The 26,578-nt window shown below is 36.3% G+C and overlaps 1 protein-coding gene across 1 annotated transcript in view; it reads left to right on the top strand.

Moving 5' to 3' along the window:
• The window catches only part of DOP1B (DOP1 leucine zipper like protein B), a 136,964-nt gene that overhangs the window by 8,698 nt on the left and 101,688 nt on the right, over nt 1-26,578 (top strand). The window contains exons 2-11 of the mRNA XM_044670271.1: nt 2,567-2,748; nt 2,844-3,014; nt 5,865-6,054; nt 7,818-7,916; nt 11,534-11,657; nt 17,625-17,734; nt 18,616-18,730; nt 21,462-21,582; nt 24,360-24,479; nt 26,127-26,226. Of these exons, the coding sequence (XP_044526206.1) occupies nt 2,567-2,748; nt 2,844-3,014; nt 5,865-6,054; nt 7,818-7,916; nt 11,534-11,657; nt 17,625-17,734; nt 18,616-18,730; nt 21,462-21,582; nt 24,360-24,479; nt 26,127-26,226 (1,332 nt within the window). The remainder of the gene's footprint in view (nt 1-2,566; nt 2,749-2,843; nt 3,015-5,864; nt 6,055-7,817; nt 7,917-11,533; nt 11,658-17,624; nt 17,735-18,615; nt 18,731-21,461; nt 21,583-24,359; nt 24,480-26,126; nt 26,227-26,578) is intronic.

Genomic DNA, 26,578 nt, shown 5'->3' with positions numbered 1-26,578 from the left:
TATATATATATATATATATATTCTTCCCTTTTAGAACTAATTTCAATGAGAGTAAGACTTAAGTATTACCCCCTACCCTGCCATTTCCCCCTCCACTATAAAAGTTCTTCCTGGTATACCTCCTTTATGTAAGAAAATTTGCCCCATTCTAATTCTTCTTCCCCCTTCTCTGTTCTCCTAGTGCATCCTTCTTTCTCATGACTTTTATTTTAGATCATCTCAACATAATCAACTTACATGTGTGTCCTCTGTCTATGCAGACTCCTTCTAACTGCCCTAATCATGATAAAATTTTTAGGTGTTGCATGTATCTTCTTCCCATTTAGTAATATAAACAGTTTAACTCCATTGAGTCCATTATGATTATTCTTTGATGTTTACTGTTTTCTGCTTCTCTTGAGTCTTCTATTTGAATGTCATATTTTGTATTCAGCTCTAGTCTTTTCATCAGGAAATCTCAGAAACCCTCTATTTCATTAAATATCTTGTAATTAATATCTTACAACATATCTTATAATAAAAATGCATTTTCCCCTGAATGATTACACTCAGTTTTTCTGGGAAGGTTATTCTTGATTATAATCTTAACTCCTTTTCTCTATAGAATATTATATTCTAAACCTTCTGTTCTTTTAATGTGGAAGCTGCTAAATCTTGTGTGATCCTGATTGTGCCTTCATGATATTTGGATTGTTTCTTTATGGGTACTTGCAATATTTTCTCATTGACCTGGGAGCATTGAAATTTGGCTATTCCTGGGAATTTCCATTTTGGAATCTCTTTCAGAAAATGGTCACTGGATTCCTTAATTTTCTATTTGACCCTCTGGATCTAAGATATGAGGGAAATTTTCCTTAATAATTTTTTGAAATATGATGTCTAGGCTCTTTTTTTGATCAGAACTTTCATGTAGTCCAGGAATTCTTAAATGAGCTTATCTCAATCTATTTTCCTGGTTGATTTTTTTTCCAATGAGATATTTTACATATTCTTCTATTTTTCATTCTTTTGCCTTTGTTTTGTTGCTTCTTGAAGTCTCATTGAGTCATTAGCTTCTGCTTCTCAATTCTAAATTTTAAGGATTTTTTTTTCTGATGAGCTTTTGTACTTCCTTTTCTATTTGACATATCCTACCTTTCAAGAAGTTCTTTTCTTCAGTGAATTTTTTATATTTCCTTTTCCATTTGGCCTATTTTGTTTTTTAAGGAATTCTTTTCTCTTTTACCATTAGGCCAATTCTGTTTTATAAGGTGTTATTCTCTTCAGTAATCTTTTTTTGTGCCTCTTTTACCAAGCTATTAATTCTCTTTTTATAATTTTCTTGCATCATTCTCATTCCCTACCCCCCCCCCCCATTCCCCTTTTTCTCTTTCTTTAGCTTTTCTAGGAATTCCTGCTGGTCTTGGGCCCAATTAGCATTTTTTTTCTTTGAGCCTTTGCTTATATCTATTTCCACATTGTTTTCTTCCAAGTTTATGTCTTGGTCTTCCCTGTCATCTTAGTAGCTTTTTATAATCATGAGTTTTGTTGTTGTTGTTGTTGTATTGTTTGCTCATCCCTCCCCAACCCCCCAACTCCCCATTTCTTTATTTAAATTTTTATTTTAAAGTTAGACTCTGCTCTCCTGGGAGTAAGAAAGCTTTATCCCAAGCTTAGGCTTTTTCATGCTACTGCTTTCAGAGCTAGTTCTGGGAGTCAGCAAGTTTTCAGTGCTTCTAAGGTGTTTTCCTTGGTATGGTCACTGCTCTCTTGGTCTGCCCCTCCACATTTACCCAGGAAGGGCTCCCTTGGTGCTATGATTGGGACCAGGGTCTCTGCTCTGTTATGACCACTCATGAGTATTTCTTTCCATCCTGGATCTGCAATCTGGAACAGCTTATGGGCAGTAGAGTTGCCAATCAGTGCCAGTTGCACCTGGTGCCTGAAAAGGTGTTCTATAGCCGCTTTCTGACCAGTTGTCTGTCATCTCTGAACTAAGAGCTGCCAAATCTGTTGCTGTTGCTGCTGCTGTTATTGCAGCCACCTCCAAGACCCATTGCTGGTGCTCTGGGCCTCCAGAAACCCTAGGGTGACAGACTGTTCCTCCAGACCTCCTAAATTGTCTCAGACTGGAAAAATGTGTCCTTCTGACCTTCTCTTGGCTCAGCCACTCCAGAATTTGATTTGAAGCATTATTTTAAAGTTTTTTGGAAGGGGATACTGGGAGATTTCAGTTGGATCTCAGATTGTACTCCTCCATCTTGGTTCCTCTATAGTCATACTTTTTAATACAGTTGCAAAATACTCAGCAGCACGGAGATAAATTGTTTCTGGAATTTAAAATATTTACATTCATCAGAAATAATACTAAAATTTCCCTTTGTTGCACTCCCCTTGTGGGTCTGCTTCCCCCCCCCCCTCCCTCTCTTCAGTTCAGCACATTGGTATTATTTTAATCTTGCTGGTGACATTTAATGATAAGAATTTTGTTTGTATTGTTCTTTTCTCATGTTAACACTCTAGATAAGTGCAAGATTTACATTTAACTCTCAAAGTCATCTTCCTTTGTATATTTCCTGTTTTACAGGCTCTTCAAAGCAACCTGACATATTCCCTATTGCCAAGACGTCTCATTATCAGTAAGAGATTAGCTCAGTGTTTGCATCCAGCTTTGCCTAGTGGAGTACATTTGAAAGCCTTAGAGACCTATGAAATCATATTTAAAATTATAGGGACAAAATGGCTTGCCAAAGATTTGTTCCTGTACAGGTAAGTTTGCCTTTTGAAATTCTATTTTGTTATCAAGAAAGCATATTTAATTTTCAGCTTCAGAAGTATTCTTGATTATTCCTTTTTCCTTTCAGTTGTGGCTTATTTCCTCTTCTGACAAATGGAGCAGTCTCAGTGAGGCCTGTCCTTCTTGGTCTATACGAGAAATACTTTCTTCCTCTGAAGAAGTTGCTTCTGCCGAGTCTTCAGGCATTTGTTATTGGACTGCTGCCTGGCCTAGAGGAGGGCTCAGAGATTTATGACAGGTGACGACTTGTATCTGGTTACCTGAGTACCTGAGAATGAGAGCTAAAGCTGAGGGGTCTTTCGCTCTAGTGTTATATAAACTGTAAACAATACTATACGGCTTGGACTTGGGAAAGAAATACTTATTTTGGTCATGTGAGCAAATGATGGTCTTGCATCCTCTGAAATTGAGTGGTCTGTGGAAATTCTCAAATGTTTTGTTCACAAGACCTTAGGTATGTTAGCAAAAAATAAGACGGTAAAGAAAGGAAAAAGAACTAGAGTGAATAGGGGAAGGGAAAGGCATTAACGAATATTTTTATATGTGAGGAATAAAAGCTTTAAATATAGTCTAAGAAATATATTAGAGATATAGTAAAGCAAATTAATTTGGGTTTACTAATATTGAAATCTGAATAATTTGGCAATATATCCAATTCTCCATTAAAAAGTTTGAAATTAGTGCTGTAGTATTAGTTGCTTTGCTCTATAGGTTATATAATATAGTGAATTATATGTTTTCATTCTTCATTTTTTGTTTTCCATTTTTCACAGAGAAAATATACAAATAATATTTTATGATATCCATTTATGTTTTATTATAAAATATATGTAAAGAACTTGCAGATTGTAATATTGGATTTATTTTAGTATAGAGGCTAAACTAAAGAATAATTTTCATTTGGACAGCATTATCTTATTCTTTTCCCTAAATCTTTCCTTTGTTCTAAAGTAAATAAGTTTTATTATAATGTAAAAGCAAATAAGGAGGAGTAAGAGGAAGGGAATTAACTTGGGTTATAAAAATTGTAATTAGGTGAATGAAAGATGATCAGGTTGCAGAAGGAGGCATGATCACAAAATGTTTGGGAACCAATGACTCGGGTGGCTAAAGAGAAGCCAATGAAGTGTGAGTATTTTCTTAGTAATTGGTCAGTTGAGGTAAGAGTGGGCAGCTACGTAACATAGTAGATAGAATGCTGAGCCTGGAGTAAAGAAAACTCTTTTTCCTGAGTTCATATATGACCTGTGATCCTCACTGGCTGTGTGACCCTAGGCAAGTCAATTAACCTTATTTATTTGCCTCTGTTTCCTCAACTGTAAAATGTGATGGGAAAGTAAGAGGCAAAATACCCCAGTATCTTTGCCAAGAAGACCCCAGCTTAGGGCACAAAGAATCAAACAGCTGAAAAACAACTAAACAACAGTTGTACAGAAAATATAGCAGAGACGGATCTGCTGGTATAGGACCAGGTTTTATATTCAGGTATATATCAGGTTTTTTTGGTTGTTTTTTTCTGTGTGTGTGTGGTGTGTGTGTGTGTGTGTGTGTGTGTGTGTGTGTGTGTGTGTGTGTGTGTGTGTGTGTGTGTTTTCTGCTATCTTTCCCAAAACTAGCAGGAACTTTACTCAGGTAGGTTTTATATCCTTGAAGAACAGTGGTGTTCTCCTATTCTAGGATTTAAGCTGATATGTGGAATTGCTGAAAATTCAACTAATATTCATTAAATGCCTACTATCTGTGAATCGCTTTCGAACTAGAAAAATATTCATTAAGCTATAAAGTTAGCTTAATTTTTTCACAGCAAAACAAGAATAAATTCTATTTTTAAACCAGCCTTAATGGAAGACCAATCAGTGTTGTTAATCACACAATCAGAAACATTGTTCTTTTTTTTTAAATATGACAGTAGGGGCAGCGAGGTGGCTCAGAGACAAACCTAGAGACAGGAGGTCTTGAGTTCAGATTTGACCACAGACATTTCTAGATTTATTAGAATTATTAAGACTATGCAAATAGCTTCCCAATGTTTCCAAAGTCCACTTTCTATATTTTAACCATTATTCTTTTATTTAGTGTTTAAAAGAAAGTAAGTGTCTTTATAAATATCTAACACTAAAAACTGTCACCTCATTTTATTTCTGACAAACTGATAACCTTTTATACTTTTATAAAGTCTTTCATATTGAATCAATTTTTTAATGAGAAAACTGGGTTTCTGTAACTATTGGCAGTTGAGAATTGAGCCTAGAAGAGCAGATCCTGGAACCTAATAGAGCAACCTGACCCCAAACATGCAATACTAAAGAAGGATTTTATAGAAGAATTATATAAGGAATTTAATTATATAATTATATAAGGAATTTAAGAAAGAAAAAGCTACTAGACTCTGCAGTTCCAGAAGTTATCAGTTATCTTTGCCATATATGTATTCTACACCCAGGCCTCCTTGCTGTCATTACACTCTTAAGTTTGAGCTTATTCTTCCTATTAACACTGTGTATTTGCAGGGAAGTGTGCCCAGGTTTTTGAGAGTAGAGGGAAATGTTTTGTTGTTATCCAAAGTTGTGCCGTCTTATTAAATGCCTTTGTTAAGAGTTAGATTGTGGCTACTGACTTATTATTAAGAAGAAGCACAATGATGAGTATTTATTGGTTTATAGTGTTAGAAGTGCAATAAATCATTCAGGCAATAAGCATTTATTTAGTGCTTGCTGTGTGCCAGATACCATGCTAAGCAGTGGAGATACAAGAAAAGGCAAAAAATGTGGTGTCTGCCCACCAAGAGCTTTCATTCTGATGAGGGTGATAACATGCAGATAACTATGAACATACAAGGTATATAAAGTGTAATTTTATACACTTTATATTGATTTCAGAGGAATTTATAGTGATTTCAGAGGAAAGGCAAGCCCACAGAATTATGCCAGAACTTAAGAGAGCAACAATTCTCTGGGTACCAAATCCTAGTGTAAAAATATATGTTGGGGACTTTCTCAGAAGGCACGCTACACTTAGAATACATACGGAGTAAAAAAAATATGTGGAGAGTGAACTATTTAATAATTATTTTATAATTTTGTAACAGAACAGATGCTTTGCTTCTGAGGCTGTCCCTGGTTGTCGGCAAAGACGTGTTCTATACGGCACTGTGGGGCGCCGTGGCGGTGAGCCCTTCCATCAGGCTCCCCGCGTCCCTCTTTATTGTCAGCCATATCCAGAGAGAGTTGCCTGGCCAAGAGCAGACGTATATGCTGGGGACGGATTACCAACTCACAGTAAGCTCATTATCCTTCTCAGAAAAGGTTCGGGGCTTGGAGCGATCTGACTTGTGCTTCTGTTTCTTCCCTCCTGTTTTCCATGGAAATCGTCCTTCTGAGCTCTTGAAAATGAACAGTAGAGAAGTGAGCATTAGGGGAAATGGAGTGTTGCGCGAGTCTCTGTGGGGCGAATCCTTCGCTCTTAGTTGTCAAGGGCATGATGCCAGCACGGGGTGAGGTGACTTCTTTTTTTTTAACAAACAGAGTAGAAACCAGACATCAAAGGAATGTCGTCTGATTTTAAATAATTACCTTGAGAGACTCCATATGTGATCCAATAATATGGACATGGTTCAAGACACAGTTTAGAATTCTTTGCTCCAAAGTGTCCCAGTGTACATGTGATTTACATATGTGTGCATAGGCATATGTAGGCATCTTTGTTTACAGTTACATCATTAAATCTATATCTCTCTGTTCTTTTTTTTTTTTAGACTAATACCATGTATTGGTTCTAAAGCAGAAAAGTGATATGGGCTAGGCAGTGGAGGTTAAGGGACTTGCCCAGGGTCACATAGCGAGGAAGTGTCTGAGGCCAGATTTGGACCCAAAATTTCCTGTCTCCAGTTCTGACTCTATCCAGTGAGCCACCCAGCTGCCTCATCTGTCTATTCTTAGGAGTGGCAAATCTCCTTTTTAGAAATAGCCCAAAAATCAGAATTTGATAAATAGTATGTGATAAAGCTGGGTAATACCCCTTTTGGGGTTATCAGGAGGGCATCACAACAATGAAGTCATGAGACCATTTCTCTTGTGACTTAAAAACTGCTTTCTGAAGGCAATTCCAAAGAAACTTCCATTTATTTTTATTTTAATTTTTCACAAAGAGATATTGTTGCAGTAGTTCCTATTATCTCTTTTAAAGATTAGTCTTGTGGCTTTAAGGTTTTTTTAAAGGCTTTAAATGTATCAGAAATTATTTATTAATAATTCATTTTTATATGGTGCTTTAGAGAGGCAGTGTAATATAGTGGATAAAGGACTGGCCTTTGAGTCAGGAAGATCTGGACCAAAGTTCTGCCTTGGACATAAATTATCCTTGTGACCCCGGAGAAGTCACTTAACCTCTCATTCCCCCAGCAAAATCTCTAAGATAATAGATTACAGGGTAATTACTGATTTGTTTTCATAGAAGAGGTTTCAACACTTGGAGTTCTTCATGTCGGTGAAATCACACATTCAAGCCAAATATGTTTTTGTGTATGTTTACTGCTTGCATTTCCTTACAACCCTATGGAGTAGGTAGCAGAAGTATATTTTCTTTTTGTGACCCTGGATAAATCACTTAATTCCTCACTGCCCACAAGCAATTGTTAGAACAGGTGCTGACCTGTTTATAGAGGGAATTTTACCAGGCGTTCTCTATACTAGAGAAAAACAGGTCATGTTCCCCTGCAGGTAATTTTCCATATTTCTGTTAGGGGAAGCAGGGTGGCTGCACTCTCTTCAGTTATGCCTGTTTGGCAGAAGTAAAATGGGGTTAGAATTAGGCATTCCTACTACTTTTCTCAAAATGCTATTAGGTAACAAGGGGTGGAATGAGACTTAGGGCAATGGAAGTGCATTTATTTCTTGGCACAGTACAAAGGGCACTGAAAGGAATGAGAGAACAAACATTACAGAAACAAGTCAATCATAAATATGATAAAACTTAACAGCTCATAAATATAACTAAAATGTCTTCGAGATATAAATTTATTATGGTGTTTTATCATTTACAGATAAAATCTTTGTGTGCTTCATTATTGGATTCTAATGTTCTGGTACAGAGAAACAATTTGGAAATAGTTCTTTTCTTTTTCCCATTTTACACGTGTCTGGTAAGTTATTTGTCTTGTTCAGAGGCATTTTTTCCCCAAGAAATATATTTCAAACAGAGTGCTCATAACTTTAATTAAGGAGAGTTAAATGACTAAATAAATATTTACTACTTAAAATCTTAAGCAAATGAGACTAAACTTCCATTTTATAGAGATGATGGTCCCAAAGCAAATATTGAATGTAAGATTGTGCTTTCTTTTGTTTTTGGTATTTGGAACTGCCCACTCATGTCCAATATAGGATCCAAATGAATTAATGATTTTGTATGAGATTTAAAAACATAGAAATTATAACTGTATTAAAACCACAGTATGACAGGGACATTGAATTAAAGCAGAGAAGCCAGGTTGGCAAAGTAAGTCTCTTCTTTCCGATTGCCTATCATCTCTCTATACGCTTCCTTATTCTCCCAGCATGTGATACCTGTCCTATATCTGTCACTTCAGTCTTGTTCCTATGGTTAAGAAGTTAAAAATATAATATTTGAATTTGATATCCATTTGTCCACAGTCTGCCAATCCTCAACCTTATTTAACATCTGTTGTCTGATTTTTCCATTCTTTTTCCGGAGTTGTTGAGTATTCTGTCCCAAATTTATGTAATCAGTTCTCAACTAGGTTCTGACTTCTGCATAGCAAAAGTTTTTTCCTGTTTTTCCCCATTCTGTTATCGTGCTTTCTATAGTCATGTTCTGAACCTTTTCTCATCTCAAGACCACTGTTACCTCTTTAACCTCCTTCTTTACTGAGAAAGTTGAGGGCATCCATCATGAACTCCATCATCTCCTCTGTTTCATATCTCAAAACCCTACTTCTCCTTACCAAAACTAACTTCCTTATTTGTTTCCTTTGATCTCCTTTCTTCCAGCAGCTCATCCTATCAATTATTCCCTCTTTCTGGCCTCTTTCTTCTCTCTCTACTTAGGGGCACCATTTCACCTTTGTCTAAAATCACATTCAGGTCTCTGTTATTCTTTTTTTTTTTTTAACCCTACCTTCTGTCTTAGATTCAATATTGATTCCAAGGCAGAAGAGCAGTAAAGGCTAGGCAGTGAGTGTCAAGTGACTTGCCCAGGGTCACAGAACTAGAAAGTGAGGCCAGATTTGAATGTAGGACCTCCTGTCTGGCTCTCAACCCACTAAGCCACCCAGCTGCCCCCTCTCTCTCATTCTTAAAACAACTTTACTTGACCCAGTTATCGTCTCAAGATTTTATTATAAACCTTTTTGCTGCTAGGCTCTTAGAAAGAGTAAGCACTTGCTTACTTACCATCCAGTTACTTCTCAGTCCCTCCAATATGACTTCTAAAACTGCCTTTCTTGCTCGCCATGATAAGGTAGTATAATCTCTGCTACCAGGGAGGGTGAGATCAGTGTATCTCTTGAGCCTAGAAGTTCTGAACTGCAGCAGGCTCAACTGATTAGGTGTCTACACTAAGTACAACACTAATATGATGAGCTTACAGTGGGGGCAGAAGGGAAGGGTGTCACTAGGTTGTCTCGATCAGAAATAAACTAAGTCATTGTTCCTCTTCTGATCAGACCTTTGAACAACCACTTTACTCTTAGCCTGAGTGAGATAGGGATACCCAATTATAGAGAAATAATAGATACTATGTGTGTGTGCGCGTGTGTGTGTGTGAGCGTGTGTGTGTGTGTGTGTGTGTGTGTGTGTGTGTGTGTGTGTGTTGATCATCCCGTTCTCTTGAATATACTATCCTCCATTTCCGAAGACAGAATTCTCCCATACCCATCTAACCAGTCTTTCCTGGCCTCTTTCATTATTCTTCTCATACCCCTTAAAGTATCCACCAAGACTTTGCCCAAGCTCTCTTCTCTCTCTTTACTTGTTCCCTTGGTTATCTCATTTGTTCCCATGTTTTAGACATTACTTCTTTACAAATGACTCACTAGTTTCATATCTAGACATAATGTCTTAATTGAGTTCTACTTCACCAGCTGCCTGCTTGACACTTTTCCCTCAGTATCTCAAGCTTCTCAAATTCAGCATGCTCAAATGGTCTTCATTATCTTCTCTAAACACACCCTTCTACCAGATTTCCATTTCTATTGAAGACATTACCATCCTTCCAGTTATCCAGGTTCATAACCTCTAAGTCTACCTTAAGTCTTCATTCTTTCTCCCCATCCATAGCTAATGAGTTTTTATGTTCTATCAATTCTTTTTCACAGCATCTTCCAGCATTCATTTTCTTTTCCCCACTGATGTGGCCACCACCTTATTTCAGACTCTCATTAACTTTTTTTTTAAACCCTTAACTTCTATGTATTGGCTCCTAGGTGGAAGAGTGGTAAGAGTGGGCAATGGGGGTCAAGTGACTTGCCCAGGGTCACACAGCTGGGAAGTGTCTGAGGCTGGATTTGAACCTGGGACCTCCCATCTCTAGGCCTGACTCTCAATCCACTGAGCTACCCAGCTGCCTCCTCTTATTAACTTTTGATGATTCCATTGTGACAGCCTCCTAATTGTTCTGTCTACCTATAGTCTTTCCTTTGGCTAATCCAACCTTCATACAGTTCCCAAAATAATCTTCCTAAGGCATAGCAATGGCTTGTTATTTTCCTAACAAAAAAAAAACAAAAACTTTAAATGGTTCCCTGTTGCCTATAAGATTAAATATAAATTTCTTAAGATGGCATTTAAGGGGGGACAGCTGGGTGGCTCAGAGGATTGAGAGCCAGGCCTAGAGACAGGAGGTCCTAGGTTCAAATCTGGCCTCAGACACTTCCCAGCTGTATGACCCTGGGCAAGTCAATTAACCCCCATTGCCTAGCCCTTACCACTCTTCTGTCTTAGAGCCAGTAAACAGTATTGATTCCAAGATGAAAGGTAGGGGTTTAGAGAAAAAAAAAAGATGGCATTTAAGGTCTTTCAAAATCTAGTTCAAACTTCCTTTCCATCCTTATTTTATATCACTCCCTTTTTATGTATCTGTATTCCAGCTCAGTTAGCTTACAAGTTGTTCTCTGTATTCAGTCTTCCATTTCATGCTTCTATAAAGCCACATAGTTTTATCCTATAATTAGAGTGTGGAATAATAATAATAACTAGAATTTATATAGCACCTACTATCAGATATTATGCTAGAAGGTTTAGCTTCTGTTTGTCAAGGTTCAGTTCAAATTCCTCTGTGAAGGATCCCTAATAGTGGTAATTACTTTGTATTTGTTGATCTGCTTCTGTTATATTTCCTAGGGAGGAATTATTTCATTTTTGTCTTTATATCCCTATTAACTAATAGCTCCTTATACATAGTAGGATCATTGCAAGGATCATATGAGATAATTGTAAAGTGCTTAGCACAGAATATGATTATTTTCTTTCATCCTTCCTTCCTATTATGACATTTAATGGTGCCTTAAATATAGAGTAGAATAGATTTCTCTATCTGGAAGGGATTTGAGCTTCAGGACCCTTAAGATCCCTTCCAACACTCAAACACTGACTTAAAATATTAAGTGGTTTTGAGAAGTAGTTTTATTGTAAATTTTTAGAAATATAGTTTCTGATATTTTGCACCATGGTAATTTACATGTCAGAGGGGTGGTGAGTTTGCTTTTTTCAATTATCTACAAAAGTTTTCTTTTTTCATTAGGACTCTGATAAAAGTGCCATCCCACTGCTCAGATCGGATATTATTCGAATTCTTTCAGCTGCTGCCCAGACTTTGTTGAGAAGAGATATGTCCCTTAACCGAAGATTTTATGCATGGTTGCTAGGTACTGACACATAATTTTTCATTTAAAAATTAAAGTCTATGTTTCTAGTTCAGAATTTTGCAAACAATTTTTTATTTCTTACATAGATTCTAAATTATATATTAGGGAAACTATAATTTCAGAACAACACAGTAATATTGCTAGTTGAAGCATATCATTGGTTATTCAGTTCTGTTGCCCATACTTTTATTTCACAAAATCATTTCCCCAAAACATAAGCCAATTGCAAGTAAAATTCCATTTCATTTCAGGCGTGAAGAACAGTGAAATTCTATCCAAAACTCATCATTAAACTAGAAGTCTCTTTGCTACAGAAAACAGAGGGGATAGATGAATTTCGTGGTGGTGCATAATTATGACAAATGCGTTCTTTAGACTATATATGGGAAAAAAGCCAAATTGGGGAGGAGAAATTTCTCTTTTCCTTCCTTCCCCCACACCTGGGTATTTGTGGTTTGGAAAGGTTTTCTTTTGCTACATAATAGTGCCTTGATGAGTTATTGTCATCTTACTATCTCTACCCAAACTGGTTGCTCCCCTATCCCACCTATTTTTGTTTGGAGATACTGTTCCTTTAGAGTAAGGGCCAGAGTTCCCTGAAGCTTGAGCTATTTTAACTATAGGACCCTGGTAGGAGCATTGACCATATGCTTGAATTACTTTGGCTTAGAAAGAGGGGTCCATCAGACATATGAAGGGGCTTCTAGATATCAGCAGTCAGATTAGTATTATATCAGGGGTATCTTAGCAGCTTCAGAGGGGTAATTCAGTTTGTTTTAAGGGAAAGCCACTAAAGGAAGGAGCATCTTAGCTAAAGTAGAATGGCTGTAAAGTTGATGCAAGCCCCTCTTATTTGAACCTCATTTATGACAGTTGATTCAGAAAGAATGTATTGTAGACATGAGTTTGGCAAGCCAGTATCTGCTTGAGTGCTTTTAGTAGCCATGGGTAGGACTAAATAGAGACCCTTATAGTTGACTGAACCATATTCTGTAGCTAATAGCAAAAAAATATTGATTCACATAAGGGAGTAAAGTAAAACATATTCCCTCCATAATCTCCTTTATAATGACCCACTGTAGCTGATGAAAAGGGAGATACATATTGAAAAAAATTACTGGGAATTTAAAAAGTTGTGCCAATTGCTATAGATCTCTCCCTCTATTACTCCTTTAAGGTCCATTCAGTCTATATCTACCACCCAATCAAAATTTTGGTAGCTATTTTCTAGCTATGTTTAGGGCTTCAGGATACTGTTTCTTTCCTCAGTGAGTTCAGTTCCTGGTTCTCAATCTTTCTTTGTCTCCACCCCAACCCTCCTTCTCAAAGATTTGATATATGTTTTGATATTCCCTCAAACACTCTTAACTACTAGTTCCTCATTTCCCATGACTACTTCACCCCACTTAAGCTGTACATAGAGATCAGCTTCCCCTTAATCTTGCCAACACTTACAATCGCTTCCATGTTTAGGAACCCTGAGAGTCTCTTATCTGATCAAAACTTGTCATTCCAACTCTGCCTCTTCTTTGCAACTCCCAATCTTGTTTTTTATCCTCACTATAACCTCAAATCCTGTGACCCATTAGTTCTTTTTGAGACCATCACTCCTATATTGACTATACTCTCCTCCCTTCCCCAGCATGAATCGTTAGTGAATTAGTTCAACTCTATAGTTTCCTTTTCTCTTGAATCCCTTTTGCCCGTATCCCTTTGCCCATCTTACTTTGTCAAGCCTCAGTTCAAATTACTCCTACTATCTGCTGCCTTTGCTCTTCATTTGTTACCAAAGTTGGAAGACATCACAAAACTGTGTTGATTGGATCCACTATAAATTTGTGTTGCATAATTTCAACCAGGCCATCATTTGCAACAAGAAAATACTCTTTTATATCACCATATCCACTCTCATACCACAGTGACTCTTCCAAACCTTTGCATCCATCAAACCTTTTGTGGTTCTCTCTTGCTCCACATTCTTAGCTGAGAATATTGCCTTATACTTAAATTTTAAAAATTTAAACAAAAATAGAGTTCCCCCTTTTCTCCTCATCCTCATCTCATATCACTCAAAAATTTTCTCCCACTGTATCCTTCACCCATCTAACATGAGGAAACCTCTTTAAAGCACAAGTAAAACAATTTCATCTTGATTTCTCAAGCATATGACCCCCCACTATCATCCCCACTCTTTCACTAACTTTTAATCCCTCCCAATCTACTGCCTACTTCCCTGTTGTCTACAAACGTGTTCGTCTCCTACCACCATCCTTAAAAAAATGATCACTTTATTCATTTATCTCCATTAGCTGTCATTCTAAATCTTTCCTGCCTTTTGTGATTAGACTCCTTGAGGAAGACACCTTCAATATATGGCTCCACTTCTTCTCTTCTCTCTCTTCTAAACTCTCTGCAATTTGATTTCCAGCTTCATCATTCAGCTGAAATTTCTCTTCCCAAAGATACCAATGATTATTTAATTGCTAAATATTGGCCTCTTCTCAATCTTTATCCTTTAAAAAAATTTTTAAACCTAACCTTCTGTCTTAGAATTGGATGGTTCCAAAGCAGAAAAGAGGTAAGGGCTAGGCAATTGGGCTTTAAGTGACTTGCCTAGAATCACACAGCTAGGAAGTGCCTGAGGTCATATTTGAACCTAGGAGCTCCATCCTCAAGCCTGGTTCTTTATCCATTGAAGCATCTAGTTTAGGTATTGGTTATTTCAATTATTGAGTTATTCACCCAATCCTCATCCTTTTTTACTTCACTGTAGTCTTTGACCTGTTAATTACTCTCTTCTTGATATTCTCTTCTCAATAAATTTTCATCCCATTGCTTCAGCTTCCTTTGCTGGATCTTCTAAGACTTTGCCTTGGACCTTCTTCTCTTCTGCTTCTATATTATTTCCCTGCATAATCTCATCACTTCCTGTGGATTTAACTATCATCTCTGTGCAGATGATTTTTAGATCTATTTTCCATCCCTAACTTCTATCCTGACTTCTAGTCTCATATCTTCAACTGCTTATTTTAACTTAATTGTATATCAAATTTAACCAAACTTAACTAACTAAACTTAAACTGTATATCCAATAAACATCTTAAACTCAGCATGTCCAAAAGTGAACTCTTTACCTTTCTCCAAAATCCCTCTTCTTTTTTCAACTTCCTTATTACTTTTGAGAACATTTCTCTTTCCAGTTATACCACCTTGCAATGTGGGCATCATCCTTGACTCCTCACTCTCACACACTCCATATCCCATCTGTGGCTAAGTCCTAATGATTATTCCATCCTAAGTCTCTTGTGTACATCCTTTCTCTCCTCTGATACAACTGTCACCTACGTATAGGACCTCATCATTTCATCCCTGGGTTAGCCTTGCATTAGCCTTCTTGTTTCTCTCCCAGATTGAAGTCTTTTTCTAGTCTAGCTGACTGCCAACTTGATCTTCCTAAATACCATTTCAATAAATTCCAGTTATTCTCTAAAATTTCCATCATCAAACATAAATCCTATTTGGCTTTTGAAACCCTCTATACCCAGACTACTTTCTACCTTTCCAATCTTCAGAACTCTGTTATTCAGGGACTCTGGCCTCCTTGCTATTCTAAAACAGTACTCTATCTCTCTCAGCTCTGTGTTTTCATGGGCTGTCCTCCATGCCTAGAATGCTTTTCTTCCTTTTGGCTTCCCTGGATTTTTTCAAGATCCAACCCAAATCCCACCTTCTGCAAACATTCATTTTCCATTCCTCCTCAATGATTTTCTCAGAGATTACCTCCAATTTAACTTGTAAATAGCTTCTATGGACTTAGTTATTTGTGTGTTTTCTCCCTCATTAGATTATGAGCTCTTTGTAGATAGGAACTGTGTTTGCCCTTCTTTGTATTCCCACCACTTAGTATAATGCCTCTTACAAAGTAAGTGCCTAATAAATGCTTCTCAGTTTGACTTATGAGAAAGAAATACATAATTGAACTTTGGCATCTATTAACTCAGTAATTGGGGATATCCTAAGAAATTGAGCTCCTCATAAGTCCTCATAATTTACTGTGTGCCTTGAGGGACAGAGCAGATGAAGTATTTATTTATATTAATTCCTCCATGGGGCTGGCTAAGTAAATCTGAGGCTTGTAGAAAATGAAATTAGATAAATAAAAGCTTTTTGTTCTGTTGTTAAGATTAATGGAAGAATGCTGCTGTTGCTTCTTACAGCATACAGTTTTTCCTTTTGGAAACATCATTTGCCCTTTCCCAAATTAAATAACCAGGTGAATGCTCAGAAGAACAGCAAAAATGAGGGATTGGGACCATCATTAATGTTGGGGAGATGATTCTCTGAGGCAGTGGCTATGAAGTTTATGATCCCTTTAATTAGGGCTGGTGCATTCATTTCTACCCAGTCATACTTTCCATGCAAATTAGATCACCTACCTTTAAATGATCCATAGGATCCCATGGGATTCTTAACCTTCCTTTTACTGGCAAATTAATTACTCTGGTCTTCTTCTTCCATCTTAAGAGGTTCTCTCTCACTACAGTCAATACATATTTAGGATATGGTACTGAAGTGCTAGTTAAGGTTGCTCCTGAGAAAATGGGCCTCCTTATACTATCTCCTCTGATCAGAGTGTCCATTCACTGTCAGACAGGTCTGGGGTTAGACCTGTAGCCTCCGTCTTCATATGTTGTCCAGCTTCCGACCACCCCTATGCAGAACGTAGTATTACACAATGATAGAATGGACTTTTAAAACAGTCGCTTTCTCATGACACCCCTCACAGGGTTGACATAAGGATCAATTGAGTTAATTAGTAAACATTTATTAAGTAGTTCCTACTATGTGCCAGGCACTATGCTAGGCAGTAGGGATATGAATAGAGGCTAAAGACAGACCCTGCCTCAGAGCACTTACAATGTGTAATGGATAAAGTGAAGGCTATAAATAATGAATTGGTGGGAGGGGTAGGAAGGGGCTAGGCTATGAAGGGATTTGAGTGCCGAATGGAGCATTTCGTATTTGCTCTTGGAGACAATAAGAAATCACTGTAGTTTATTGAGTAGAGGGGTGATGTAATCAAACCTGTGTTTTAGAAAAATCATTTTGGTGGTTGAATGGAGAATGTATTGGGGTGGGGGGAAATTTGAGGCAGACAGACTCACCCACAGGCTAACCAAGCAGTATTCAAGACATGAAGTGAGAAGGGCATGCCCCAAAATATAGGGAGAAAAGGGAAGACCCAAGAAGGAGCCCTGAGAGACCCTGATGGTGAGAGGACATGAACTGGAGGAGAGTCGGGAGAGAGGAGGTCAGAGTGATCCACAGTGTCACAGACTACAGGGAGTTCCCCAAGAAGGAGGATGGAGGAAAGGCCACTGGGTTGGGCAACTAAGAGATCATTAGTCACTGGAGCAAGTGCTTTAGGGTTTCAGTGCAATCATAAAGCCAGAAGCCAGAGTGTAAGGAGTTAGAGGAAAGAGTGAGAGGAGGAAAAGTGGACACACCCATGACACTAGATAGTTTAGCTACAGAGGGCAGAGGAGAAATAGAAAGTTATAGTAGGGATGGAAGAATCATGGGGGGGGGGGGGGTGTTCTTGTCTGGGTGGAGTAGACTTGGGCATGTCTGTAGGCAGTAGGAAATGAGCCAATAGAGTGAGAGAGATTGAAAACAAGTGAAAGAGCAGGGATGAGGAAGGGGCAGTGTGTGGGAAGAAATAGGAGAGAATACAATCACCATTGAGGTGAACTACTACAGTATTCTAACTGAGCCAATTTTCAGTCAGTGAAAGAACGGAATGAGACTCTCCCTTCTCCCTATTGCTCCCTTCTCATTCTCTGCCTTTCTGGGAGAAATTGCATTACAAGATATTTAAACCTTGCCCCATATTAGATGATATTATCTTGTTTACTTTATCTGTATGTTAAATTCCTTTCTGAATGAATGTTTTAATTTCATTTGTAGGGTCAGATATCAAAGGAAATACTCTTGTGCCTGCATCAAATGTCTCAGCATCTTATGAAGACCAGTCCATCTATTTCTTTGAAAAATACTCAAAAGAACTCTTAGTTGAGGTAAGGGAATTGTTTCTGCCCAAAGGTTTTCAAATTTCTTAGAGCTATGTGTTCTGAAATATCAATTGGCTTATTTTGCTGAGCCTTGACAAAACATAAATGTGTTCTGTCAGTGTGTCCAGCCTTTCCTGAACCTCCCATCTACTAGTGCCCTTGCTCCTGAACTACTGTGAATTTAATTACTTTGTGTTTTTTACATTTAAGTATATACATATATACATATATACACAAATATGCATTTATTAATACCATATTTTTGCTTTGTGAATTTTTATATATATGTTTAAGTAGAATGTAAACTCGTTGCAAATAGGGATTATTTCCTGCTTTGTTCTTGTATCTGAAGCTATTGGCACAGTGCCTGCCATAGAGTAGATGTTTAATAAATATTTGTTAATTGATTGATTGATCCCAGCATTGTATATGTACACCTTGATGTCTATACTTATAGACCTCAATTTGTTTGTTACATCCTGCAAGACAACGTCATCTTTGATTCCATCTTCTGGTATTTTATGGCACACAGAATGACCTAAATAATGAGAGGAGGAGAAGGGAATGAGCATTTATATAGTACCCACTCTGTACCAAGTACTCTGAGTACTTTTAACAAATGTTATCTCATTTGATCATCACAACAACCCTGCAAGGTAGATGCTATTGTTATCCCCATCTTACAATTGAGGAAACTCAAGTTAACAGAGCAAAATGACTTGCCCAGGATCACGGAGCTTAATAAGTGTCTGAGGCCAGATATGAACTCAGTTCTTCCTGACTCTAGGCCCCTTGTGCCACAAAGTTTCCTCAAAAAAGAAAAAAAAATCTTTTAAACTTTCACACTATTGGTATGAAGTATTCTAACATATTATTTTTTAAATTAGGCATTGATTGAAATTTTGCATCAGAAGTTCACAGGCTCTGAATTTGAAGAAAGTCAGCAGGCTTACCTGAAACCTTTCCGTATTCTTGTTAGCCTCCTTGACAAGCCTGAAATAGGTAATATGGTAAAACTATTTTAATGTGAAAATTATGTTGAAAATAATTTAATGTCTCTTTGATTCAGAAGCATTTCAGAATCTTCCCAGTCTTAAGGATCATTTATCATCGGTGATGAATATTACCTTATGATTTTTATCTTCAGAATTTATAATATATTGGCACATAAATTTTCCACATAAATAAATTTCATTTAATGAAATGAAAGGAATAAAATATTTAATTTCATTTCCAAGCCAACCATATTGCATGATGTTTTGTTATTGCATCTGAAGAATCTCTCTTCAGTAGTTAAAGTCCAATAATTTAATTTTCAAGAGAATAATAACATGTGAGCCTCATTTGCCAAGTCCATTTTTTTTGCAATCCAGGATTCTACTTGATTGGCACAAATGTGTCAGAAACTAATTTATTAAGTATCTAAGCCTAATCTTAAAGACAAAGATAGCCAAAGAAATGTGGAAGGGAACTGCTTTTGAAAATCTCTCTAACACAGCGATTTCTACTTAAAATTTTATAATAATCTGGAAAAAAGGACATATTTCCATTGTCAAGATAATAACACAAATTTTAGGCTTCTGTTTTTGAACTTAAAACATAATAGCTTGAAAATGCACTCTAGAGAATCATCTTCCCAAACCAATTCAACTGGTCAAGGGTATGAAAAGAGAGATACAGCTCTTAATTGGCTTTATAAAAGGAGTTTCAACCCTTATCCAGTCAACCCCACCTCCCTCTATTCTGTCACTATAGATATCAGAGTTCCTCCCTGAGCTTTAACTTTGTTTCCCTTTAGAAATTAGGCCCTTGATAGGGATGTTAGGGATTTCAGATTAGGACACTGTCTCCTCCGGAATTTGATTAAGTACTGACAAGGTTTATTTCATTCATATAGCTCCAAAAAAGGCTTCAGACAGAAATAATAATTTTTAACCCTTTCCTTCTAAGAATCAATGCTAAGTATCCATTCCAAGGCACAAGAGGGATAAGGACTAGGCAATTGGGGTTAAATCACAAAACTAGGAAGTGTCTGAGGTCAGATTTGAACCCAGGACCTCCAGACTTGGCTCTCTCCACTGAGCCACCTAACTGTCCCAATAATATTATTTCTTAATATTTTCCTTAAAGAGGTAACATATGTTAGGAAAGGTCCTTAGTATATTTACATATTTTGCTAGAATATCCACTGAAGTAATTATTTAAATTTCAATTAATATTTGGTAACAGCCTTTTTTTTAAAGCCTCCTTTCATCTCTGACAGAATTTCTTGCTTATTGAAGTTGTCTTGTCAAATATTCTCAATATTTCTCAGCAATCATCAGTAGCCTACTTATATTTATTGAATCTGAAAAAACAAAAGAAAACCTGGGTTCTTAGCTTGAGGAATTAATTCCCTCAGGCAAATATAGCATAAGACTTTAAAAATTGACATCTCAGCATTGTTGTATGAATATTAAAATTCCCATGACAACTGGGTGTTTTTTTGTTTTCTTTAAAAAAAATTTTTTTTCCACTCACTTTTCAGTTTTTTTCCAAAACTTAGCTACAAATCTTAAATAAGCCTAACCTGAAATTAGATATTTGCAAAAGGAAACTTTATTTGAAGATACCAAAGTATATACAGATTCAGTGTTAACCAAAAAGAAGATGAAAATAAAGCATTGAGTATTCAGTAGTCATTGTACTCTGGACTGAATGTAGCAAAGCTTTTTTCCCATTCACACTGTTGATCTCTGATGGCCAAAACAGATTTTCCTTTTGCTTTATGTTGCCCATAATTCTGATGAATAATCATGGTTTAGTATGAAAAAGAAGGATACATATGAAGAAAGTAATGTTCCTAATAACACACAATCATGTGGTTTACTCATTGGTAAACCTTGGGTGGTGTGCCCTTTCTAGACCAATACTTGTCCAATAATCTCAACCTGGGACAACTTGTTATAAATAAAAATGATTTAAATTGTTCTCTGGTATTGTCTCGGAATAATATGAAAATATTAGAAGACAGTGAAAGTATTCCATAATTCAGCATGTAACTAAAATATGGTTCTTGCATGTGTAAGAATTATCACTGTCCTCTGAAGAGAAAAAGGATGAGACCTTTTTTTTTAAATTTTAAACATTTATTAATATTCATTTTTAACATGGTTACATGATTCATGCTCCTACTTTCCCCTTCACCCCCCACATTCCCCCCACCCATGGCCGACACACATTTCCACTGGTATTGTCATGTGTCCTTGATCAAGACCTATTTCCAAATTGATGGTAGTTGCATTGGTGTGGTAGTTTCGAGTCCACATCCTCAATCATGTCCACCCTGACCCTTGTGTTCAAGTAGGATGAGACCTTTTTTAACCTTTGTATTTTTATTATTTCTATAAATATCTTTTATATATATAAGAATTTTCATTTTCTTTTTTGTGTGCTGGACATTTTTTCCCAGATGTTGTAGTTTGATTAAGGGCATCCAGAATAGGAAGTTGCTTTATAAATTTGTATTCATGTGAAGTAAGGCAGACAATTCATTTAATTTAAGAACATATTAATTTAATTTTTTTTCCTTCCTAAGCTAGCTTTAAAGTTTTTAAAGAAAAAATATTTACATGTTATAGAATTATTCTCTTCCTATAAATAATGATTGTTTTTTGTGAACTTAACTTTGGGGCAAGAAATTGAACTAACTTTTGTTGTTAGTATTATAATATGACCTTCTTTTCAATTGCAGGGCCTCAGGTTGTTGGGGATTTATTTCTTGAAGTGATCAGAGCCTTATATTCTTACTGCAGAGACGCCCTGGGGATTGATCTTAAACCTAGCTACACTCAAAGTGGAAATTTACTTACAAGGTATGACAGTGAGGGATTTCCCTTTTTTTATACTTTTCATAGTAATATTTCAAGCTGGAAGAGAACCTTAAAAGACATCAAATTCAACCTCCTCATTATTCAAATTGGGAAACTGAGGTGGAATGATTTGTTTAAGGTCTCACTAGGATATTAACACAAGTCCTTTGATTCCAAATCCCAATCTCTTCCCACTCCTTCCTCTTTTGATGAAAGCCTCTTTTCCATTGTAGTACAGTATTTTCTCTCATTTCTCTATTTCCGTACTAGCTAGTTGGTTCAGTGGATATAGTACTAGACCTGGTGTCAAGAAGACCTGAGTTCAAATCTGACCTTAGATACCTACTAGCAGGATCACCCTGAGCAATTCACTTCACCTGTTTGCCTTAGTCTATTGGAGGAGGAAAACTACTCTAGTACCTTTGCCAAGAAAACTCCATGAACAGTATTAGTATGCTGTGGGGCACAGTCACAAAGAGTTGGATAATACTGAGCAACAACAACAATTTTCTCTCTCCTCCCCACTATAAAAATCCCATTTGCTCAGATAGAAATGTTGGGCTATTCTAAAAGGTATTATAATGAATCCTTATGGTAGAAGAATCTTATAGGGAAATAGGACATAGAGGACCTAGCCATGGTGATTCAATTAGATTGTAGGATTCATATTGCTGATGAACGAAATCTAAAAGCAGCCACGTAGGAAGTGAGGATTCAGAGAGCAGGAGGTAAAGGTAGGTGGGGAAGAAAAAGAGATTCTAAAATAAATAGAGCCACCCAGCTACCTAATGAATGTCCCTAAGACCCAGGTCTCAATGTGTCCCACCTCTACCCAAAAGTCTGTAAAGGAAAACTGTTACTTCTGGGCAACAAAACTCCTTAGTTTGGCATTAAAAACTTTAATAAATGCTTGTTAACTTCAGGTCTTCCAAAATGTCTCCTACTTAACTTTCCAAATATATTTCCTATTATTCACCTTTAGGGACTCAATTTCAGCCAAACCACCCTACTGGTTGTTCTCTGAGCATCTCCCATGCCTGTGACTTTGCTTGGATCTCTTCTCAGGTTTCTCTTTCAGAATCTCTAACCTTCATTCAAGGCTCTACAGAGGAACACTATTCTGTGCCAACCCTTACCTGATCTCGTGCTACTCTCTCCACCCCACTTTGTTGGTGTCTCCCTCTCCTGAATTAATTGGATCTTTGCTTGCTTTTTTATGTCTCATTCCTCAGCCTGCAAGCTCTTCCTGAGGGCAGGTATCTTATACGTTTAGTCTTTGTTTCCACAAGGTCTGCTACCAGGCCTTGTACAAACTAGATGCTTTGCTTAGGTGAGTAATAGCTAATATTTGTAGTTTAAGGTTTGCAAAGTGCCTTACAAATATTATCTCATTTTATCCTCACCACAACCTCGGTGGGAGGTATGTGCTGTTATTATCCCTATTTTACAAATGGGCAGACCTAGACACAATTTGGTTAAGGGACTTTTTCAGTCATAACACATAGAGCTACATGCTGATAATCTTAAGAAGAAATGGGTCATTTTTTTCCATCAAAATAAATATTTAAGTGCCTTCCATGGACAAGGCACTGTGAGAAATGAATCAAACCAAACTCAGAAAGAGTACAAGAATTGGGGCAGTTAGATGTCTCAGTGGATAAAGAGTCAGGCCTGGGGATGGGATGTCATGAGTTCAAATGTAACCTCTGACATTTCCTAGCTGTATAACTCTGGGCAAGTCACTTAACCCCAGGTAACTAGCCCTTACTGCTTTTCCACCTTGGAAGAGATTCTTAGTATTGAGTCTAAAACAGAAAGGGGTAAGAGTTTAAAAAAAATATATCAGTCACTATTTAGGGAGGATCATATGTGTGATGATAGACTTGAAAATAGAAAATAACTTTTTTGGGGGGAAATGAGTCACAAATTTGCTTAGTTATGAATAATGTTCAAATTTTTCTGACCAGTTTTTTAAAGGGGAAAAAAAAGCCTGATTCAGGTCTTTAACCGTTAACATCCTTTCCTTCAATGAGATGGTATTTGACTTAAATTATATTAACTATCTTCAACTCTAGGAGGTTTTTCTGATTGTGAAAGGGCTAACAACTTAGTTTTTTAATGAGTTGCTTTCAGTCAGTTAATGAGTTGTAGTCAGTCAGTAATACTTTAGATGACTTTTATGCTAATCCCCAAAGACTGTAGAAGATAGTTTCTTCATATGTAATATGTGTTGAAAAAATTCCCCTTTTGGGAATGCTATCCACCTCCAAAGAAAGCACTGTGGAGTCAAATGGATGCAGTTCAAAGCATGCTATCTTTCTTTCACATCAGTGTATTTATGGTTTTATTGGGGGGTTTGGGTTATATATGAGTGTGTTCTTACAACAATGACCAATATGGAAATGTGTTTTGCATGATAATAAAAAGAAAATTAAGAAAAAAAAGATAAAATTCCCTTTTTTGAAAACTTTCTTACATAAGGACTTTGACAAATTTCCTACACAATTACCTTCTTGGGTCTTTAGGAAAAAAGAGTTAGAGACATAATAAACTAAGGGGAATTGTAGAATAATTATATTTCAGGTCCAGGATGTTCTCTTAATTTAACCTATTTTTAATTTTTTTTGATATATTTTGTTTTTCACACCAAACAGATTCCCTCTGTAACCTCTTTTTTCCATGAACCTTCTTAGAGAGGCATCCAATATTACAAATAATATTTTGAAAAGAAAACAAATTAACATTTTTTCACATATATGTTCCTTTTCTTTTCTTCACAGTGCAATAAAAGAAAACAAATATGCCTCTGAGATTGTAAAAACTGTGAATTTTCTAATTACTTCCCTAAGTACAGATTTCATCTGGGATTATATGACCCGATGTTTTGAAGACTGCTTTAGGTAATTATACAATTTGGTATTAAAGGATGTATAAGAGAAATGAAATGTATAAGAACTTTCTTGGGCAATTAGAGTGATCAAGTTAGAAATGGTTCAGACTTCGACTATAACATATGCTGAGTTTTCATACCCTAACTGCTGCAGAAGAAAAAAAAATGTGTTAGGGTTTGTCACCCAAGAAATGAAGTTGGAGAGAAAATAAGCCACTTAAATATCAAGCATTTTGTGCAAAAACGGCATCATTTGATCTTCAGATTCAAAGAAACTAATTAACTGAAAAAGGAGAATAATATTTTCTTTACTTTGTAATGCTAATGTTTCTTTTTATCCTAAGAGTATAGTTTATAGAAAATATGCTGTGTATTTTCCAGCTACATCACTCTGCTGAGCTTGTATGTTGACAGGGCTCTTTGGGATTTTATCTTCTTAGAGAAGATGGATCTTTAGCTCCAGAATGGGCTGTCATCTTTTAAATTTTAAATCATGAAACTGAATCAAGTTGGTAGAGTGAAAAGATCAGAAAAGCAAGCCTACTTCCCCCCCAAAAAAAAACAATAACTAAAAAAAATAGAAATGCCTGAAAAAAACATACAAAGAAAACAAAAATAACAAAAAATATTTTAATCAACTAAGAAGAATAAGTAATAATGTAATTTTAAGATGCTTTGGAACAACCAAAATGGCTAAAATACAAGGATTAATGAAAATAGAAAAAAAACAGCAAAATTGAATTCAAAAAAGAAAATATTGAGGTATATTTAACATGAAGTGCTCTATTTTTTAAAAGTTTATTACTCTAAAATAGATATGCATGTAATAATTCTGTACCAAAAAACTCAGTAGAATCAAAGTTTTAATCATCTCAGTTTCAACTTTAGGACACCATTTTGTTTGTGTCAAAATTTCAGTCATCTTTCCAAGATAAATTCATAATTCATATTTCAGGATACTAGATATCAGAAAATTATCAACTTTGCTTCTGGCTCTAGGACAAGTCAGATGAGCCTAATGGTTCATCAAAGGGGTTCATCAGACTTGAAAAGAACACTAAGTTTGGGAAGCATAATATCCAAGTTTCAATCATAACTCTACCAATAACTAAATATGTTACTTTAGATAAGTCATTTCTCTCTAGGCCTCCTCAGGTTTCTCCTCTGTAAAATTGAGGGAATTGGGTTAAATGAGCTCCAAAGGTCCCTTCTCCCTCCAAGAATTTTATGAATATATTTTGTGAGCCAAGAGTATATTTCAATGCTTTATTTTAAGAAGAGTATTGGATTTCCTTGTAGGAACTTAATTAAACTTCTCTATTGAAACTGAAGGATTCTAAGTAACAATTTACTGAGTTTAAATGTTGATCTACTCTTGGGTATAGAATTTGAGAGAAAGGGTTCCTGAAATCTGAATTTAGCAAGTTGAAGTTCTTGGTTTGCCTTGTAGCCAAAGCTAGTTCTGTTCCACCTGAACTTCTTAGTCTTAGATTCTAATGAATGGTTTGTAATTCTTTAGGATCTGTGTTGTTAGAATCACAGAAATTGTTACTATACTTGAAGCTAATATGAAGAGAATTAAGTGTTTGAAAGTCTTAATATAGTAAAGATCATATTTGAAAAAAGTAATTTTCCCCTTTTTTTGTGGCAGAAGCAGATCCATGGAAGTAAATTATCCCTTTGCAAAAAACAGCACTTCTCCAACAGTTTCAGAACTTTGTGTATTGCTTGTGTTCCTCCTGGATGTAATTCCATTGGTAAGAGAATCTAGCTTATAAATAGATTATTCATGGGTTGCTCTTGTCTTTGCATTTCTCTGTAGAGTGATAGTAGTTTATTTGAAAAATAATCATGTTCATTATACAAAGTCATGGACTCAATCACTTTTTTTGTATATGAAAGGTAGGCATACGTGACTTGCCATATAAATCTTCTATTTTGTTAATTTTAAATGTGCTTCCATGGAATCAAACCAAGTTGAACATAATCCCAGTACTATAGTACATTTGCACGAGTAAAGAAAACAAAAAAGACACACTTACTAATTAAAACATTATAATTGTTCTCAGATGAAAATTGTCACATGTTCTTTTTTTGGTTGGGAAAGAA

The sequence above is a fragment of the Gracilinanus agilis genome, chromosome 3 (genome assembly GCF_016433145.1).
Source record: "Gracilinanus agilis isolate LMUSP501 chromosome 3, AgileGrace, whole genome shotgun sequence".
Classification (NCBI taxonomy): Eukaryota; Metazoa; Chordata; class Mammalia; order Didelphimorphia; family Didelphidae; genus Gracilinanus; species Gracilinanus agilis.
This window is presented reverse-complemented; position numbering and strand designations above follow the sequence as displayed.